Here is a 21,734-nt window from a genome sequence, read left to right as displayed (position 1 = left end):
GCGGTGATTCTCATGGTTGTTTCAATACTTCAATCAAACGCTCGCCTCCTTTGTAGGAGGCGACTTGTTTAGTTTCAAAGCGACTATTATTGCCTACCGCGACTGGTTTTATTTATATTATGGCCAAAGTAAAGCTGGGGAGCGTGCAGGAGACGAGAGGCTTTTGTTTGGGGCCGTGCTGGCATAGTAAATGTAGATAACAGGGTGAAGAGAATGGTGCCGGCGTCTCCAATTTTTCCGCTTCCCTTTGCTTAGCTTGTGGCGGCTCGTCCACGATTGCGCCGGCGTTCAACCGGTGTTGAAATAGCCGCCAAAACGAGTCCTCAGTAAAGATTTGGCACAGTGATGTCGTATACATGCCAAAAGGGCTCAGCAGCGGTTATATATCAACGAAAAAATTTCTTTACGGGCATACAAATCAATTCTCGCTGGTAGCTCGGAATACTATCTCTACTCGAACATAAGGCTACTTTTTCCTTCTTTTTAAGTTACCCTGAGGGAGACAAGGACCTATATTGCTTACGAAAGAAACTCGACCTACTCCTATATTCGTGAACAAAGCTACCAGAATTACCAAGTTAACGGACTTTCTCCGTGGTAGCCGCCGGAAGGCAAGCCTGGAGATTATTCATGATGGCTTTAGTAAAAGCTGCAAATGCAACGCACTCAAGGGCACTGAGTACGACTTAGGGTTGTCGAGAAAACCTGTTTGTCATCTGACGAGGACGACTACTCTGGCAATTCTGACGACGATGCACCTCATAGCATCGGCTATAAAAAACTTTGTAGCCGAGTTTACAGTAAATAGAGACACGTCAGGCTCCTTGTTTTTTCTATGTGGGTCAACCTGTGTTCGCATAATGTACTTTTTTTTTATTTTCCGGCAAATTCAATACGTGCGGGTAGACCTGTATTTGTCCATCTTGGAGTAAGCACGATGGGTGCACAAGGCGGAGTCATAATTGGGCAGCAATTTTCTATTACTTTCAATACGGGGCACTCAGGCTATAAAAAAAGCAATTTCAGTTTTGTAAGGCATAATAATGCTTTATTAGCCCCGAGAACGAACACGAGCGGCGCTGCGAGCGCCGCTCGCGGGACGTCAGGGCACGGACTCGCGCCTGTCGTCTGCTACAGTTCGGGCGTTGTCCGGGCGCTTTCTGCGGTGTTTTCGTTTGTTCGCCCTCGTTCTCTCTGCTTGTATACTTATGGTGGTCGTCTCAAATATATTTTTACGACGTCTTCCTTTGCGAACATTTATTCAAAGAGCTAATTTCTTAGACAACAATGCAGCTCTCGAAGGCAACGCTACAGTGCCAGCCGAAGCGACGCAGACCAGCCCATTGCGGGTTTTTCATACGCGGATAGACTATCGCAAGAGCATAGCCTATAGGAATCCAGTTATGATACCATACCTGCCGCGGTGCAACAAGTATGTCACAAAGCTGGCTATATATGACTTCTACAGCAGTTACGTTGATTTTATTCCGCTAAAACAGGTTTGCTCACGACGAGTAGTTCATGGTATAATATCGAATTTTTGCATCTCCTCACAGAAACGCTCGGCAGTAGCACAGGGACTTAACTAATACTGGAGCTTAGATTCTACACGCCTCACTTGCTTCTTTAACTGCTTCACAACATTAGGCGGTTCTTCACGTGTTCAATTTTTTAGGCGGCGGAAACTTGAAGTAAAGTTAATGAAGGCTTACAGCTATTTACAGAGTACAAATAGGAATGTACCAATATATATTCCCTTTTCCGTGCTACACGTTCAACTCACCTCTTTAGAACGCGTTTGTTAATGATTAATAATGTATGTTATGTTCCTCTTTTTTTGTCTATGTTACCTAGTGTATATCATTTATTTATTTCAATGCCACAGTGTGTTTTGCATTGTTATTGTGGAAATATTTCACTGTTCTTTCATATACTGTATAACTGCAATGTTTTATGGCCACTATATAAATGTAATTTATATGGCGCTTGATGTGTTACCCCATGCGGCCATATTGTACCTAAGGGGGTGAGGTTACCTCAAGCCGCGTCTGTGCGACTTTTTCCCTCATCCACCTCCACTTACCACTCCTCTGTACATGTGTGTGTGTAAATGGAAATTATTAAATCAAATCAAACTCACTTGAGAAATTTACTGGTGCTTGCTGCTTGAGGAATATACATGACGAATCTGTTTGGCGAACTGACACAGGCTGCTCGGCCCAATGTTTTTAGTGAAGTATGCCTGCTGGACAGCATCGCTGCAGCCAGAAAGAAGTCGAAGCGTCAATGATTAGTAGTATGGGACATATTGAAGATATCAAAATTCCCCCGGTGGAGGGTCAGAAATCAAGTGAAAGTATATGCAAGGCTTGTGGTGCTTTCTTTATGAATGTTTGCGATTTGATTGGAGCAAACTTAATTTGCCTGCAAGGTTCTCCTATATGTACTGACGAAGCGAATAGTTATCCGTTTGTATAATTGAATAACGCTGGATCGAGACATGGTGAGACAGAAGGTGCTTGAATTTTCCTTTTGTATACAGGAAATCTAAGCTGCGGTGTAGTAGCTCGAGAATACTTTAGCCATACCAGTTGGCGCTGTATAAAACATGCTTTATGGTTTTAATTCGAAGTTGTAGTGAACTGATGGGTTTCGCGAACATAGCGTGCCTCGCCATACGGACAGTCGATTGCTACCGTTACGTGATCAGGGGTGTGCCATATTGTCGATAAAGGCTACTGAGGGCCACTATGAAACATTTCATCACTTTCAATTGAGTGGCTCTCGATCTTAACAACGAAACTTTTCTCTCAGGTGATTGCTACTATGGTGTTTGTGAATTAACTATGTAAATACTCTACATGACGCGCCGTCGTGTTAGCAGCCATGAGCAATTCGTTTTTTTGGAGGCCTGTTTCAGAGGGGGATGAAAGTAGCAGCAAACTTTTTCATAAGAAATGCGCGCCTAACTATTTTTTTTACGCAATAATGAATGGCCATATTTGAATAGAACAACACACCAGAGTAATAGGAATCATGATGAGAGCTTCGCTGGGCAGTGTCTTTCTAAAATCAGATAACATGTTGACGCCAATTACCAAATTTTTCTGCCATGTAAAATGCAATGTCTCTCATAGCTAAATGCTAAGGGAATGTTAAGTGTTTAGTGAGAGATCATACACAACTTCGCATGTTGAATTTGCAGACACTTCTTTTACGCAAAATGTATGTACAGGCACGGCTCATACATCCATTGCAATGCCCGCAGACTCCTTCAATGCTACATAGCTTGCGATATCCAGGCCGCAAATTTTATTGACTCGTGCTCTTTAGGAGAAGGAACTGTGGTTCAGGCTTGGCAGCAGAAAGAAGCCGACATATCCTTCAATAGTTACGGCTCGAGCCAGCCATACCCCAAGCATACACGAAGGGAACGAGCGCGCGCGGCAGCCGAGCGAGCCGGAGCGAGCGGCGTCCTGGCCGTGACGTCACTCGCGAGAGGGCGCCACTCCTAATTCTCGGGGCTAATAGAGTGTAGAAACAGGTTAGACATGTGATTTTCCGTGGTTTTGTGATGTCGCCTGACAGACAGGGGAACTACGTGTGCCCCGGAAACGTTTCCGCCAATCGCGGAGCGCTAATGGTGACGCCGGCGTAGAATCCGAAACAAATGCATTTTTTCTTTGGTTCAGGCTAATCTTACATAATCAGTGTGTACACGTCACCTTGAAACGGGAAGTTATTGCGGATTTCCAGGCATCTTGTGAGAGACAGGTTCAGTGAGCCTAGCTCCAAAAATGCTTGACCAATCGCGGAAGGCTAACGAAGAAAATGGAATAGAATGAAATTGAAATAGCTTTACCTCATCACGTCGTAGGTATGCTTTACCGCAAATATATTCCGTTGTGATTTCATTCGAATCTCCGTATGCCGAGCTTAGGCAATCACCGAAGCAAATGTGGGTGGGGACCCTCAAGATTTTCTATAACAGGAAAAATCAGATGCTCTCCTTGTTTGCAGGATGCCCCCTTTGTTTAGTTTACATAGCGAATGGCATTGCCTACCGCGACACGTTTTCATTCATCCACCGGTACACGAAAGGCCAGAGGTGCCCTGAAGTGGAGAGTATAATAATCCGGTTGGGCCAGTGGACCGAAATCAGGTCACCAGAGGAGAAAGCCGCTGCGCAGGGTCGCACCACGTGACGCTGCGTCTCACTCGAAAGGCGCATGTTAGTACAGTGGGGTGCCGGCGTCTACAATTGGTCCGCTTCCCCTTTCTTAGCGTGCGTTGGTTACTCGACCATCGCGGTGAGATGCGACTGGGCGTTACAAACGCCGCCTGATAATATTGACACCGCCCGACAAAAAAAAGGCCGGTCAATCTGGTACCGCCGACAAAGGTGCAGAACAGCAGCGACGTTTAGACCAGATTATACATTTTAGCGCTCGGCGCCGCGGAAACAACACGCCAGGAATGATTCTTACGGTAAGAATTACTAAGATAAGTATTGTGTTAAGGATTCGGTGTTGTCTGGCCGATGGGTTATTATTCCAGTCGGACAGTCAATATGGGTACCCTAACAAGCAATAAATTGGCATCATTGATTGTTCTCCGAAAAAAATCTTCTCTACTTTTTCAGAATATTACACAACAAATTGATGCATATTATCGAAATATCCTCAAGGAAACAAAATAAAGAAACTTATTCGTTTATTTCCACGATTTCCTTGTGTAAAAATCGACATGACGCAAGAAAAATAATTAAAAAAATTATCCGCCTTTTTTGCTAGAAATCAGGTTTTTTTCTCACGAAAGAAGTAAATTATACTACGAAGCGCCTTGGATACGATCTAGCTGCTATGGCTATTTGCGAGTGCACTATTTCATTTCTATTCACTCTTTTCCATCCCCCAGATTAGGGCTGCCAATCAGGCGCATTTCTGATTAACACCCCTGCCTTCTCTTTTATTTCCTCCTCCTCCTTCTGCTCCACGATTTCATTGCTCTCGACGCAATAATTTTAGTCCAATGGCGTCCTAATGCCACTTTTTTCTTTATTGCGCAACAACAAGGGTTGCCTTATAGTTGCCGCAGTACGTATTGACAGCTTACGCTGTAACAATATTCGCAGTATTCTTGACAAGGCCTCAATTTATACGTGAGAATTATTTCGTCAAGGGCTCAGTTGGGTTGGTATAGTGCACCGCGATTCCCGCATTAATTTTTTCCGTGCTCAAGATGGAATATGCGCGTGTGAACATTCAGCTGCTCTCGCACGTAATAAATTTCTTGATTTTTCTCCCTGTGAGTGGAATTTACAAGAGCTGTTTTTTTTTCGATGCCAATTGCGGCACCGGAGGGGCGCTAGCGCCGCCAACATCGCGTTGGCACAGTATCGACGCGCATGCGTAGTTCGTGCATAGAGAGTCGCGTTTAGCTGCAAAAGCGAAGCGAAGTTACCCGCAACCAGGGTATGGGTGCGGATAGGTCTCGCTTTGCTGTGCTACAAAACTAATTGTCAGAACAGAGTGCGAGGAGTCTTACAACGCAACGCTGAACCTAGTTATCGCGGTTTATGCGTCGCAAAGTTGTCATATATTTTACTATTGTACTTAATTTTTAGGGCTTATAACCTAAAGTTTACACAAGAGTTATGTACACTTGTGTACAATAAACTGCCTTGACAAGCATTTTTGTCACCAGTTTTGCTTCTGTGACCTTTTCAGGTTAGCTATATATACACGTGCTTTGTAGGGGAAAAAGTTGTTCGTGATGGTTAGCTCGCATGTGCCCTGGATGTACTTTTATTTTAATATGTAAGGATACACCGCCGAGGCAATGACAATATTAACGCATGCATACGTAGAGAGAGAGAGAGAGAGCGAGAAGTCATAGGGGAAAGGCGGGCAGGTAAACCAGGCTGAGCCCCGTAGGCTACGCTCGACTGGGGAAAGGAGATTGAAAGAGAAGAAAGAAAGAAGTTTACAGTTTGCACTGGTTCACACTTGAGCGTTCATCACTGAGTCACTCGCAGGTGGTCATACAGGTCGGTGCATTTCAATAAACGCACCAGCGCCTTTCTGGCCTATGCACAACATAGCAGACTCATGAGTCCACCGTGCTCTAGATGTTCTCCTCTGTGAGAGGACGCTTGTCTAAGGGCTCCCACGCTGTACGAAGGACACTCTTCTCGTCTTCGTATGCTAGGTAGCCACACAGATGCTTGGTCATTTCTTTAACACATCTGCTGCAATTGGGACTGTCGGCCATTCCAAGTAGGAATTAGCGGGCGTTTGTTAAAGAAACTCCTATTTGCAAGCGGCACAGTAGCATTTCTTCCCGTCCATTATAACCAGGTCATTGCTGCAATGTCATCTGCGGGTCCATGGCATATAAGCGCCGTTTCGTGAGCTCCGCTGTGCTCACTTTGCTTACAGCAATAATATGGGTAAGGCCGCTGAGGTGCCGCGCTGCATCCATTCTCCGCAATGGCATTGAGGTGCTTTCACACACGTCATGTGCCTGAAGGGCAGCTTTGTCAGCACTTTTATTGTCAGTGTTGTTGCAGTGCCCGGGTGGCCACTGAAATACTATGTCATAGCCCCGGTACACCGCTTGATGGTAGCGTAATCGTATCTCTGCAAGCAATTGTTCATGTGGGCTGTGGCGCAGAGATGATAAGAGTGATTCCAGGGCGGCCTTTGAATCACAGAATATATCCCAGTGAGTCGGGGATTATTGCTGCACGTATAGCACTGCGCTACGGAGGGGCGAAAGTTCGGATCCTGTCGATGTTGTGACGTGGCTGATCTTGGCATTCTTGCAGATTGGCATCGATGCAATGATTACCGCACCAGTACAGCTGGTTAGAGTGGAAGAGCCATCCGTAAAAATGTGAGCTCGATTGGAGTATGAATCATACAGTAGATATAGAGCCGCTTGATTCGGAGCAGAAGTTGGCAAGCCGGACTTCTTTCCAACTCCTGGAATGGACAGCCACACTTGAGGCTTCTGGAGGCACTACAAATAACAAGGAGACTTGGTGGAGACATGAAGTGGGATGGAAGAGGGGAACGGTAGGAGGCTACAATGCCCTAAAAAGTTGCACCTGGTCGACTTTCCGAGGGAGAAGCAAGGCGTTCAGACTTGACTCGAAAAAGGTGACGAAGATGATCTCTAAGCGTGTCTGTCGCTACATACGTACTGATGGGATGTCACCCGGCGATGGGACATGTTGTGGCTGTTGAAGCGTATCGCAGTATAGACCGAGATATGGTCTAAGCTTTCGAGCTTGCATGTCCTCAGGCACCCTGAGATTTGTCCCCTGGGTGCTTGACAGCACCGGAGTGCTGTTACCCAAGAAACCCATGAACATCGCATTGTACACTTGAAGCATAAAACACACCGACGGTCCCCATGATTTTTCAAGAATAGCCCTGAAAAGGTGACTGATTGATGAGAGTCTCTTCCTTAGGTAGAATACATGGGAGCGCCGAGAGAAGTCGCGGTCGGCAATCACCCCAAAAAATCGATGAATCGAAAAAACGCTGGCCATTTATAGACACCGGGTATCCTGTAATCCAGTTTCGCGTGAAGGTGACGAATCCGCACTTTTCTGTTGAAATTTCGAGGCCTTGTCTCTGAAGATAATTTTACGTCATTGTTGCAGCCCTTTCTAACCTTGCGCGAACCTCCGGCCGAGTTACTTCTGACGCCCAGATGCAGGTGTCATCTGCGCAGTGCACGTAGGCACGTGCAATTATCTGCGCTGATTTTGGTGCAAAGTACAGCCGCGCAGAAGCAGCGATCTGTAGCAAAAGGGCAACAAGGATTAGGTGATATCGAAGTGTCGACGTCGCCACTACCAAGAGCTATGTTTCGCACTTAGCAGCTAACCTTACTTTAAAGCTTCAAAAACATTGTATCACAGTTGGGTTTAGCACGAATATGGCTGCTCTATGTTTAACCGTTTCACACGTCTTTACTCTTATGCTCACTGCAGCCCTCGCATGCTTCGGAAAAGGTGCTCGTTCTTTTGCAATTCTAAATCATAATAGCCTCGTTACAAGGGCGCCCTTAACGACATCGCTAACCCCGGTTATCTCGGTTACACAGCAGGCGAAGCGGCGGTTACTCGGCGAAAGACTGTCAGCGTGACCGCGGTTGCCGTTAACCGTGAAGAGGGCAATTTGGCCGCAGGCAAACCGGCGGTTAACATGCTAACCGCGGTTGACGCCAAACCGAGCTCGACAGCCTAGCCTGCAAACGATCAAATGACGGATCTATCGACGGCGGAGTGCAGCGCGGGCTGTTCGCAGTCGGCCTCCCAGAAGCGCGTCGGCTGACTTGACTCGACAACGGCAACGCTGATACGAAAGTGGGAGGACAATGTGTCCGCAGGTCACTAGAACCTCGGGAATGCCACCTTGCACGTCCTACAAATAAACGTGAGTGGCTATTTATTCTCGTCTACCACAACAAGTACTGGAGCTGAAGATACCAAACACCTTAAAGCAAACAAACTTTAGTGGGATTAGCGAGGCATTCGCGCCAGACTTGGCTCCGATTGCAATGGGTCACACGAGACAGATTGTCCGCGCCAGCCAATACATCGCCAAAGAAAACGCGTATAAGGTTCGCATTATAATTAGGGAGCGTCGTAATCGTCGGCAAATGTTTTTACTCCCGACAGATACGATACAAGCTGGGCCGAACCCGAAGGCTGTACAATATCTCGCGGCATCTTCCTAGCGCCCAGCCACCGGGAAAGGACTGCGGAATGAATGGTGGCCCCGAAGCCAGGGGTGCAGTTTAGCACAGTGTTCCAAAGCGTTAGCCGCCATGAGGCGACAATAGTACAAACTGAGACGCTCCCGTTCGTGACGCGAGGGAGAAACTTATTAATTGTAGTAGCCGAATTGAAGCTGCAGCGCACACGCCTAAGTGCTTTAGCTCCTGCTATGTGGAACGCGATGTATTCGTGCCAGTCGCGTCAAAGAAGTTTAATACAGTCGAACGCCTTTATCATTTCATTGTCTCTTCACAATAAAGGTCTCGCAGCGCAACCACTCCCACAAGAACAGGTCATTCCGTTCTACATAGCGGTGCTCGACTGGACTTCGCGTCCGCATGAGAAACATGCGTCTGGGTGTCGATACCACCCTACATGAAAAATGACTGACCTGGCACTCGCATTGTTATTGGAGCCACATAACGCACGCATTAGCCTACATCTTATTCCTCCTAACCACAGATGTCACTCTGGCTATCTTTGTATTCTTTTGAGAAACACTTCGTCACTCTATGAGTAAGGCGAAACTCAAAACAGTTTTCGTGTACCACTTCGGTGGCAGCGATAGCTTTTTAGCTCAATATCTCCTATGCGAGCCCTTAAATAGCATAAACGCGATGCTGAAGGTCACATTCGGCAAGAATGCGCTTTTTGAGAGTTGGAAGAACGCCACAACTTGGACTCCGGCGCTCATTTGCAAGACAAATCGCATGACTGGAACGTCACCGTGTAGGCGTGATGTTATGATACTTCAAGTGACCCAAGTTGACGTCAGAGAAGTACATTGCAGAGCCGCAGATAAACGTAGGCTGCTGGGGCAGGTACCCAGTGGCACACACACCCTGTAGCCGCGTTATACATGCACACTGGTATGTGTCTGATGCATTTTTTATCCATCGTGTGCCTACGTCCTCTATTTACATAATTAAGTATGCGACAATGTTAACGTGAACATCAAAATAACATCTGGAATATAACTGCTGGAGCTCCACATCGTAGCTTTACCGCGTCGTCCTGCATGGGCGGTGTGCCCTTGGATCTCAATTTGTTCTAGTTTACTACATTATTTAGTACTTGGTACCACGAACGAGGCCTGCCTCGTACAAGTGGCTACCTTTCCCAAAAGCAGACACACGAAAATGTGTTTACTTGTAGATCAGGCTTTAAGACGTGCAGTGCGATATCACTGGATCCACCGTAAGAGCGTTCGCCCCGTCGTCTGCTCCACATGCCAGTGCACTGACATCTGCTGTTCGCGGCACTGTTGGCCTACACGTCCCTTACGACGGCCGCCCGGTGCATATAGTTGGCTTGAGCCATATAGTTATTCGACCGCAACAACGTCAACAAGAAAATCCGTGGACAGCGAAGCACTTGATACGAGTTGTGAATGAGAAAGCATTTATGTCCAATTAGACACCGCCGAGTGGTCCTTCGGGTTATGATCTCTTCGCGGACAAGCGAGCGCGTCGAGACGCTTGACAAACGCCTCCTACACAGCACAAGGCAAGTGCACTTATTTCCGTGACGTCAGGCTACCTTGTCCAACTGTCATATAAGCTAATGGGGACACTCTCCAGTAAGCCGTTGTGATTTTGTCGCCACCGCTTCCGTCACGCCGAGCTTATCGATGGAAAGTTTAGTCCAAGTAGCATGACGTCTTAAAGCAGAGTACACAGGCCTGTTATCTAGGAGTAGCTGGTTTAGCTTAATAGGTAAGAGACTGGGCCTCTGAGCGTGTAATCGTAGCTTCGAAACCCACTACCACCAGCGCCTTTCCTCTCCAATTTGTTCTGATTTATGCGCATTAATTTCTTTATAGCAATTACCGACGCGAAGTTAGAACGCAGGCGAGAGCTTGCGCGGACACGGAACAGACGAATAACAAAGGCCTTCGAAAGCGAGGTTGACGTGGCGTCGCGATGATGCCCTCTCCCCTCACGCAACAGCTGCCGCGCCAGGTCGGCACAGGTGTATTCTCCCGCCCCCTCTGCTCCGTCGAGGCACGGACATCACGTGGCGTGCTACTTACGCTGTGCTACATCACGTGCTACTTACGCCGGCCCTTTCGCTCAGTGGGCCATTTGATGCTGTCGCCCATTATCATCTTGAAGTCTTTACGGCTGTGACGACTGCGATGAACAGTCTCAAACGGAAGGAAAGGCGGAACCACTTCAGAGGATTGCAGTACTACACCTAACAAGACCAGAAGCGGACTGGTCTTGTTGCTGTTGCGGTTGGCTATGCAAGAGCTTTGTCGAGCAGCAGGTGCGCAGAGTGGTGGCGCATTTACTGGCGGTTCTCAGTATTACTGCATTGTACTGCGGGCTTCAAGCTGACGCCTATGCTTCAAACCTGATCATATCGCTAAAATATATGCAAAGGTCAGATGCCAAATTAAGATTACATTTGTGCAACATACAAGCTTGGCTAATCACCAGAACCATCCAAGTGTACAACGAACACGCATCTAATCTTCGCCCAATATATCTGCTCTCTCACCATGTTTTGGACACTGCAAAGAGATGTGCGGCAGATCACGCGCTGACACTCTTGTGTTCGAGGCATCGCACTCACGAGTCATCCGCGGCTCAAGGATTCCGCCACGCAGAAGGTATATGTTATTGCAGCCTCTGCGAACACCCCAGCTTGGGCCTTAAAGGTCTAACAAGCTTCTCCCGTCTGCACTTACCGGGGCGCAATATGTGACGCGGAAGCGTTCGCCTGGCTCTGCTTGGGCCTAAATGAAAGGACGAACGCTCTACTGGGGTCTTTGCAAAGAAAACGTTCTGCTGAGTATGCCAAACAGGGTCGCTATAACGGAAAGTGATTCCCCTCTGACTTTATTCCACTATCCTACCGTCATATACTTAGGAGTCATGTATTTAGGAGTTGCAGAGAACCGTTTATTCTGCATCCACTCCACGAAATTAGATGAGGTTTTTTCCTTCTAATCGAAAGTTTGACTGTTAGTGGCGAATTTTCTTCTTCAGCCGTCAATTTTTTGACGAAAATTGTCGAAAATCAATGATCCGGCCTGGGGCCAAATCATTCATGGTCTGATGCGCATTTTGGAAAGGCGGCGGGTGGGCTGTAGCCGATGGACTGGGGGCAGGAATCAGGAGCTCCGATCAAGGTTCAGGTGTCAATTGAACGGCCGGTAATTCCGTTCTGATGAGCGGCGCCGGTTAATCGACCGCCGCCAGCGCGTCAACGGAGGCACTAGGCCTAGTCCCGGTGCATGATTCAACTGCAGATATGATGGAGTTACATTCGCTGAATCCGAGAAAACCAGACTGCGCATGAGCGTCCGGCGCGTGCTCGGATGACTTGTGGTCTAACCTCTTGAAGTATGGAACCTATTTTCGAGGAATACGAGATTTTTCACAGGAGCGATGTGGAGCCATCTTAGAAGGGACACTTCGTCGTCTTCCATTTTCGGGTGCAGTTGAAGACAGTGTTCCAAAGTGCTTGCTGCCACGAGACGAGAATGGTACAAAGCAACAATCTCCTGTTCGTGACGCGAAGATGAACCTCATTAATTCTAGTAGCGGAATGGAAGCTAGAGCGCACACACTTAACGTGCTTTAGCGGCCGCTATGTCGTGACAACGTAGTGTAATACAGACGAAAGCCTTTATGACAAAGTGCTTGCGGTGTCCGAAACTGTCCGTTCTACACGTCACTTCATCGCAAAGGACGCGCAACGCAACAGCTCAGACAATAACAGACCATTCCGTTCTATAGAGCGGTGCTCGACTAGGGTTTTCGCATAGAGAAAAGAAATTTCAACAAGAGCGGACACTCCCATAGAGCCCAGCGGCCGAATTGACTGTAGCGCACCAAGCGGTCGTTGTCGACTCCTTCCGGTTTCGGTTTTGGGCGCGCGCGTTTTGAACACCAGTTGGTACACGCCGCGCCGGCTCCGCTGATCGGCCGTTCCTATGCTTTCCTGATCAGGGTTCAGGCGCGCGCGTTTTTTTTTTTTCTACGCGCGCGCGTTTTCTTTTATGCGCGCGCGGCTTAACGTGGGAAGCAGCATGCAAAATATAAGATACGGAAAGGCAGCTGTCCATCAGCGTTGGGCAACTGCTATTCCACAAAACAGATGCTACAGAACATTTCAATTGAATATTTATTTCACTTCAATATACAAAAATATTGATACAGTACACAGTAAACATAGCCCATGTTTGGCGCACTATAAGAAAGCTGATACATGCCGGCATAAAGTCAGGAAATGAGTGCAATACAGCGCACAGGGTAAACAAATTAATGTCATTTCATTTTATCAAAAAATGTGAAGCTTAATACATTCGCGAATAACACCATTTTGGAATGAACACATCCTGGTCAGAAAAAGATTGCATCTGCCAGCTTAAAAGGAAGCCGAGGAAGCAACTTAACACAAAACATGTTCCATGTTTAAGAAAAAAAAAATTTCACGAGTGGGCATATATGTGTACTTGTGCCACTTCCTGCACAAGGCTATTTTTGTCTAGACACATTTGATGTTTCATGACCGCTACTGGTCCCTCGTTTGAACCAATAACTCGCGACGTCCATTTGATGACATCGCACTTTACATCCGCAAGCCCCTACCCCCCAATCCCTCATTCCGCAAGCTCCCCCCCCCCCCAGAAAAAAAAACCGTATACTTTTGGCATGAAGTATCCGATTGTTAACAAGCAAGAGCAAGCCTTCTCGAGGCCACCCAGAGTGATTTGCACTCCAAAATCCCAGCCCCCTCCCCCCCCCCCCAATCCCTCATTCTGCAAGCTCCGCCCCTCCCCCCAAGACGAAAACCCATGTATACTTTTGGCATTGAGTATCCAATTGGTAACAAGCACGCGCAAGCCTTCCTAAGACCGTCCACTGTGATTTGCACTTAAAATCCACACCCCCTCCCCCCCAATCCCTCGTTCCGCAAGCTCCACCCCCCCTCCCCCCCAAGAAAAAACCCGTATACTTTTGGCGTTAAGTATCCGATTGTTAACAAGCAGGAGCAAGCCTTCTCGAGGCCACCCAGAGTGATTTGCATTTACATCACTTGACATCCTTACCCACCCCCTTTCGCGTCAGCTGTTACGCGAGCAAAAAATAACGCACACTAATCTAAGCCGGACCCAGGCTGAGTAACCTTCCAGAAATCACTTCGTATGCTTTTACCTCCTCCCCCTTAGGAACTCGGCGACTGTGAAAAATGTTTCAAAACCTGCTGCGGATGACTTGGTCGCAATTAATAGCATTCGGAAGGTCCATGTTGCCCCCCTCCCCCCTCCTCCGGAAGTGCTGTTGCTGTTGCACCTCCGGAGGGAGCCACCACCCACCACAGCCACCCCACCCCACCCCACCACCGCCACCACCCCCACCGCCCCCCTCTACCACACCACCACCACACGTCACTGTTGTACGACTGACCCTTCCGAATTGCGATCCAGTGTGAACAAGCAAGCAGTAGCAGTCCTGAAACAGCAATGTTATGTTAGAAAAATTGTGTTCACTGGTTTAACGGAAGTCCTAATTCCTTGAAATTTGCATTTTTCAACCTTTGAATTTTTCAAGCTGCACGCCAGAAACAGATGACTGAAAGCGAATTTTATCTAAATTACGGTTGACAAATCGGATATGCCAACACAAACGGATCCGGCAATACATTTTGACAAACCTCTGCCGACACTCAACGGAACAAAATTCCATGTCCCCAACGCGAGACAGGTAGTGAAACAAAACATCACAGACAGATGCAAGATGCGCTGTAGCCTCGATCATGGCAAGGAAGTGGGTCTCCAATTCCTGAACAAAAGTAAATACCCTTTGTGATGGCACAGTGAGATTGCCAAAAAGTTTGCTTGGTACGTGATATGCTTTTAACATTGTGAAATATTGGTGCGCTCCACTCAGTGCGTTTTCTTCACCCAGTAACAAATGGCGACAAGTGCAATCTTTCACAGTCCTTGTAACAAATAATTTCACCAGGAAGCCAGCGACGTAATATGCTGCGGATTCATCGATTATATGAGAGTCAATGTGGGCTGCCAGTTCTGAAATGTCCTCAAGACATGGAAAGTCGTCTGGCTTAACCCATTCCACAGTGTCAACCAGAGAAGAACTGTTCAGGGAGAACGGCGACACTTCCTTAAGGAGTTCAGTTTCATCATCTTCTACATTTGCTTTCTCGGAGAGTTTAAAAGCTTTTTGAATGCAAATATGTTTCAAACCAGAAATAAATTGTGCTACATTGGGGTTAGTGTTGCGCCCTTGTTTCTGCCTGATGTGCCCAAACATATTTTCAAGGGGGTCCTGCTGCAGCCGACGAGTTAGCAAGTAAATAAATTCATAATTTCTTGAGAGGTCTTCCCAAAGATAGAGAATTGCCTGAATAGTGATCTGCCATCCAATGACTGTTCGTGGCTGACGCTTTGCAGAAAATTTCCATGATGGGAACCACAGAAGCTGTTCTTGAAGAAATTGAATTAATTCATTGTCACCCTTTTTAATTCCGTATCGACACTTTTGTGCATTTTTATGGGGGCTTGAACTGTTCAGGGCATCAAAGATTTTATCTATACGCTCACAGAAATTTGCTGTAGCTATGGCTGATGCTGGGAGTTCATTCACATAAACCAATGCCATAATTGCGATGCTAACGGATGAACTAAGTACTTGTGCCGCTCGGCTAACTTTCATGTTGGAAAAAGGTTTCTGGTAGATGTGCCGCTCTGTCAGCTTCGGAGCCAATCGCAACCGCAGTTCATGCGTCGATTTGTAGAGGTGTTCAATGTACGACCAATCGACAACCTCGTTCCCAATTAGTAGCTTATGAGCTTGGACATTGTTACGTGTGGTTTTGACCAAATAAGGCACATCAAAAATGAAATAGACTCGCTCACCCAGAACCTCAAAAAACGGTTTTTCAACAGTAATGCCCAACTGCTGAGCTAGGCTTACATTAGATGTACCTTGATCACAAACTACTGCTTTCACAATAATTTGGACGGCTTTAAGTTGCATAATAATTGAGTTGAGTAATTTAGCCATAATGCTTGCTGATGTCAGTGTGTGTCCTACTGTAAATGCGACTGGTTGCACCCACCTCTTGGAAACACCAGCGAGAAGCACAACCAGTGCCCTGTCAGCAATAGTCGATGACCGTTCCATGCCATCATCTACAAATCCATGGACAACATCCTGACCCGCATCATAAGACAAGTTCTTTTTTAAGATTATTTCGTCAAAAATCAGGGTGCACACTCGATCGCGCGCATTCCAATCCCGAGTGCTAGCTGAAACACACTGTATTATTCCAGGAATTACACCTGGTGACATTCTAATGTTGCTCAACCAACGTCTCAGTGACCGTTGTGTAGGTAGAGAGAAAATTGGTGCCAAAAAACGGTATGCTCGTGGTCCCCGAAAGTTTAAATGTAATGCAAATTTCTTAAGCCAAACAGGGAAGCGCTTGCCTTTGCCCCTCTGCTGCAACCGCATGTGTGTACACAGCAGTTTATAAACCTCCTCTGTCACATGCGGTTGGATAATGCCTAGTGCCTTTGAAATGGACGGTGGTAGCTTGCGCTGGTTCTTCCGCAACCGTGAGATAGTCCGCTGGCAGCTTGCTACCTTAGACTGCAGTCGTCGGATGGTCCTCCTAAATTTCTTCGATGGAGAGCCCTTTGCTGCACTGTTGCAAGCAACTGTAACAGACAAACAGTATGCATGTATTAAGTTATGGGTACTAGTCCTTGATACAATCCTAATTTATTGGTTGCCTCATGATGCATCTGTTGCAAGAGTGCATAAGAGACTAAAGCAGAAACAGACATTTAAGCAATTGTTTTAATTCACAAACAGTATTCCTAAATAGAGGCACTATGACCAAAATCAGAACTAGATCAAAATTTCTTTGTCAAAGCCGTACGTATTAACTCGTGATAATACTTGACTACACAGCAAGAATATCAAATGATTGGTTTGACTGTTCCTCAAACTTTGCATTAACACAATGAGCCAAATAACAGCCACTATCTTACTGAGACAGACAGAAAAGTTTCATGATATGCAATACAAATAGGTCGGCCTGGTGCACATTCCTCTAGCTGGGTAGTCTACAAATCTATTTACTAGCATTACAAGAACACTTACCAGGGAAGCCTCCTACTCAGCTTGAGGCTGAATCAAGAAAGCTGCTGGCACTTGGGGACATGCTTGGGGAGACCTCAGACGCAAGGAAGCTGCTGGCACTTGGGGAGACCTCAGAGGCAAGAAAGCTGCTGGTACTTGGGGAGACCTCGGACGCAAGAAAGCTGCTGCAACTTGGGGAGACCTCGGACGCATCATCTGCACAAACACAAAGAACAAGATAATTTGCCCCGCTGGCAGACAACTTGAATATCCTACAGGTAATATACTGCAGTGCAAGCGTACTACCGAAAATCTTATGTGTCACGTGCATTCCACGGGCTACAACACTAACAACATGTCCAGCACAATTTTGCGGTACTTCACTCCCACTGCCTATATATGCGACAGTACACAGCAATGGTAGCTCACTTGTTGGCAAGTATTTTCTAAATTGTTCCACAAGATAACCAAACCCAAAGCATTAACAGTTACCATCATGGTCTTCAAACGAAGAATACATTGCATAATTTTATAGATTGTAGGCCATGTGGTTATACAATTCGTTAAACAGAAATCGCCCTATGCATTTACAAAGGTCATGGTCCTGCACAAATTCATGCTATAAAGCTACGTCAATTGGTGATACGAGGAGTAGTGCTAGAAATTGTGCAGCCGCTCCTTTCAAACACATGAAGCCTTAACATAGATACATTAATACGAAACTATATATCAATAAAAAATTATGTCGTATCAAGAATCGCCCTAAAATATATTGGCCTTTTCGAGGCTACCATAAAGTTATCAGCACATCTAATTAGGTATAGCATTGCGTATAGATTGCACCTTGACCTTCCGGTTACCGCACGTGTCGCCTTGTGTAGAGCGTGGGAACGACGTTCCCGCGCTTTACGCAAGGGTGCCGTGCACTGTAGTGTCTACACAGAGGTTGAGAGTGACACTTGATGTGATAGTTACCATGAACAGCACAAAACTCAGCTCCAGTCGAACTGCTGCCAGAGATGTCCATTTGGGAGTCTGCAGGATCTAGCTTGCTCACGGGAGCAACGTAGCCTGGTAGGTTTCCTGGAAAATGACTCGTCATTGCCAATTTGTCAAGTAAAGCTTGACGCCAAACTCACCTTCGGCAACACAGCTCGCCGTCACGATGAATCTTTTCTTGTCCTCCTGCACGACACATTCGCCAGCTTGACCCTCAGTTACAGGATGGACGTAACCTGCATGGGTTTAAAAATTTGCATGTTAGTGAGGTTGCCATTAGCAAACACTAGGAACTGCTAGCACCTAGCACGGCAGGGCCTTCAGACTACATGCTGATGCATAAAGCTTCTACCGGATAGTCCTCTGGTGCATTGTTTTCAGGTTAATTAAATACAAAAGCTTTGGCAGGTGCCGCACGAGCAGAATATAAAATATTTAAATAGAAATAAATGTCCACGTGATGCTGGTTTATGCTGCAATTATAGCTACAAAAACTGCTATTGCTAACTATTTTATGAAGACATTGTCACATACGTTAACCACGGCAAAGGTGCATTAAGATAGTGCTAGTGCTGCAACTGTTCCATTGCGCACCTGGGTTAACTGTTGGCACGGCCATTTTAGTGAGCCGTGTGTGCCCTGGGTCCATGAAGTCTTGCGCAGTAAAATGGTCACTGCAAATCTTGTATGATGTGTACAGTAGATTGACTGGCTTTTCCATAAGGTCAGTCCTTCGGGTGTATGTCACCCATGCCGTCGACCTGCGCACGTTTTAGAAAAAGTGTGTTGTATCACTCAATCAGTAATCATTCAATATTTCATGACAGCCCAACACGAGTGCGTACACGCATGATGCATCAGGCATTTAAGAATCCATACATTATTCTGAAAAAAAAAACAAGTGTACACTGCTTTTGCAATTACCGAACAGATGTAGGGTGCACCATGTCTAGCTTGGAACGATACAATATTTCATATTGCAAATTTTACATAACCACAAAAAATGCCGACAAATAGGCACAACATGTGACGTGCAAGAGTATAATGGTTATACTGCTCGTACCACAAAAAAATAAAATGCATTTGCTGCAACAATAAAATGCACACCACTTTTAAGACTCCCAAACTGATCCGTTATGCCTCTCACCGGCGCAACGCGGGTTATAACCGGGCGAAAGTACTTCAAAAACGCTAGATATCTTCGTTTAAATCAGGAGAAACAGAGCTTAACGCAGCAAACCTGTGGTCCCGTGGGATTCGAAAAAAGTGGGTTCCGGGCTTCTTTCGCGTTCTTCCGTTGTTTGTGCACCACGCTACAAAACAGTAGCTGCCGTACGAGGCTTTGCAGGAGGCCATCTGTTGAAAAACGTAAATTACAACATATATAATACTTACATAAACAGCTCGGGAAGGCAATACGTGCGAAAGTGGTGAACCGCCAAAATTACGCTCAAGGGCAATTAGCTTTAAGCAAGTTCTGGTACTTAAGCATTTAAGTATCAAAAAATAAATTACAATATTGGGGCCTGAGAAATAACGAACTTCTCGCATTAAGATTCAGTACACTCGCAACTGCGTCAATAAGCCGGGCGCGGCAACCGTGCTTCTAAACTACCCCCAAATATAACGACGTTAGTTACAATAACGTTGGGGGCCACAGAATGCGCGAAAACTTGCCTGTCTTAGGCGCTACGACGTAGTACACGGCAAATGCGTCACACGGCCGAGCTGGTTTTCGCTTACTGCGTCAATAAGCCGGGCGCGGCAACCGTGCCCAAAAACTACCGAAATAAGTTACAGTAATGTTGGGGCTCATAGAAAGCGTCGCAAACATCTCCCAGGACGAGGCATTAGACAGTTTTAGTACTGCGTACGTAGCGTACGCAACGGCGTTGCGTACGTAAGATCGCTGCGTTCTGCAAACTGCGCATGTGCAGAACGCAACACAAACGCTACGAGATGCGTACGCGGCCGCTGCGTACGCACGCATCCGATTCTTGCCTGCGTACGTAGGGAGCCTTGCGTGCTGCTCTCGTGGTTCTCGTTCGTTCGGGAGAGCGCGAGTCAAGAGTTTCGAAAAATGGCGGTGTCGAAGGCGACCAGCGGAAGGCTGTTCTTTTCCGGGGCGTACGACTTGGCTTTGCTGCGCGAAGTAAACGCGCAGAACTCTTTCCAGGATTCTGCAAAGTGGGAATGTATAACCAAAAATATGAATTTTGCTTTTACGAAAGTCTTCAGCGTGCGCTGTTTGCGCGAAAGGCTCGACCTACTCTTGGCGCAGTTCATCGGAAATGACCGTGCCAGCCCCAGAAAGCAAGTGTTTGCTCTTTATTTTTCTCTATGTGATTCGTGCATTTCATCCGCATTAAAAGTAGAGTCTCTTAAAGGCCTAAATATAGTTCGACGAAGCGGGAACGCGCCCACACGTTACATCACGTTAGTCAGATCAACAGCGTCTAGTTTGGCCGACGGTTCGACGTACTGGTGGACACGGCCAATGCGCTCCGACGCGCCCGGCCGGGTCTAACGCTCGCCCTCTTACGTACGTAGGCATTTCGCAGTACTAAAAGCCCCAACGCGACACGCGCTCCTACGTTCCGCAAAGCCCTTGCGTGCTGCGTACGTATCGTCATGACGCAGTACTAAAACTGTCTATTAACTCAATTTAACTGCGCCAGGACGGCGGTGCTGTTTTTCGCTAACTGCGCCACTCGAACTAAGCCTAAATGTGAGTAAACTGCGCAGCACACTGTCAAACAGAATTTCTCACCTTTCCGTCGTCCAATAGTGCAGTGGTGCCGTGTCGAAATGCAGACGATACGCAAGAAAAGCACAGAGAAGGCCGGGAACCCAATGAAATGGGCTAAATCCAAAACAGACGGGTCGCCGAGCACGCGAGCTTCGCACGTACGACCGTCCTCGCTCACTCCTGCAGCTTATCTGACGCCGCGCATGACGTATGCACGCGTGTCTGGCGTGCCGCTAGCTTGTTGCTAGGCAACGCAACAAAAAGTTGCAAAGTATAAGTTTATTTACACGCAAAACTTTTTCACTTTTAGTGCGAGGGAATAAAAAAAATAAAAAGTTGTCTGGAAATTTATTTCACATTCTTTTTGTCTGATGCTCGCGTCAACTAACGGTTGTTGTTGAAACCAGGCGTGACGTGTTTCCTGTTGCCAGTTTTTGAAGAGTGTCCCCTCTTGTTGAATTTCTTTCTCTATGAATTTCTTTCTCTATGGTTTTCGTCTAGGTTTCGATCCCACAGAAACGTGGCGAACTACTGGCATTTTTATTGGAGGCCAATGATGCAAGCAAAAGCCTACGTGTTGTCGCTTGTAACCACCATAATCACTCTGGCAATCTTTGAGGTCTTGTGAGAAGTGCTTCATTATTGTATGACTAGAGAGAAAATCGGAGCAACTGTTGTGCGCCATTTCGTTGGCAGGAAAAGCCTTTTAGCTCACTATCTCCTATACAAGCACATAAAGAGAAGAAATGTGATGCTGCCAGTCATTTTTGGCAAGAACGCTTTTTTGAGTGTAGAAGAGCGCCACAACGTCGGCACCGACCCTCATTTGCTAGAAAAATCGCGTCACAGGAACATCACCGTGTAGGTGTGATGTGATACTTTCAGTGACCCAGGTTGACGTCAGAAAAGGTTCATTGCAGTGTGGCAGATACCCGTTGGCTCATGGAGCACGTGACTACCCAATGGTACGTATCTTACACATCTTTCATACATCGCGGGCCTGCCTGCTTCGCCTATTTACATAATTAGGTATGCGACAATGTTGATGTGCACAGCAAAATAACATCTG

General features: G+C 46.7%; 2 protein-coding genes across 12 annotated transcripts in view; one reads left to right on the top strand and one right to left on the bottom strand.

Annotated features, from left to right (window-relative positions):
• The window catches only part of LOC135896562 (MYG1 exonuclease), a 631,131-nt gene that overhangs the window by 378,187 nt on the left and 231,210 nt on the right, over positions 1-21,734 (top strand). The gene's annotated exons all lie outside the window — the stretch shown is intronic.
• On the bottom strand, positions 16,351-20,843 carry LOC139049922 (uncharacterized). 2 transcript variants are annotated; one of them, XM_070525797.1, is made up of 7 exons: positions 20,687-20,843; positions 19,157-19,272; positions 18,511-18,677; positions 18,057-18,152; positions 17,893-18,000; positions 16,939-17,133; positions 16,351-16,490 (listed from the first exon to the last, which is right to left on the bottom strand). In XM_070525797.1, exons 2-6 carry the CDS (start codon positions 19,270-19,272, stop codon positions 16,955-16,957), a joined length of 666 nt encoding a protein of 221 aa, XP_070381898.1. In that variant the 5' UTR covers positions 20,687-20,843; the 3' UTR covers positions 16,351-16,490; positions 16,939-16,954. The 2 variants fall into 2 exon arrangements, with proteins under 2 accessions (XP_070381898.1, XP_070381899.1); XM_070525798.1 differs by lacking the exon at positions 17,893-18,000.

The sequence above is a fragment of the Dermacentor albipictus genome, chromosome 9 (assembly GCF_038994185.2).
Source record: "Dermacentor albipictus isolate Rhodes 1998 colony chromosome 9, USDA_Dalb.pri_finalv2, whole genome shotgun sequence".
Taxonomy (NCBI): Eukaryota; Metazoa; Arthropoda; class Arachnida; order Ixodida; family Ixodidae; genus Dermacentor; species Dermacentor albipictus.
This window is presented reverse-complemented; position numbering and strand designations above follow the sequence as displayed.

Coding starts and splice junctions, on each gene's coding strand:
- LOC139049922 (XM_070525797.1), bottom strand. CDS start 19,272: ATGGCCTCCTGCAAAGCCTCGTACGGCAGCTACTGTTTTGTAGCGTGG. Junction 18,001..18,056: donor GGCGAGCTGTGTTGCCGAAG/GTGAGTTTGGCG, acceptor GTCATTTTCCAG/GAAACCTACCAGGCTACGTT. Junction 17,134..17,892: donor TGAGTTTTGTGCTGTTCATG/GTAACTATCACA, acceptor GTGTTTGTGCAG/ATGATGCGTCCGAGGTCTCC.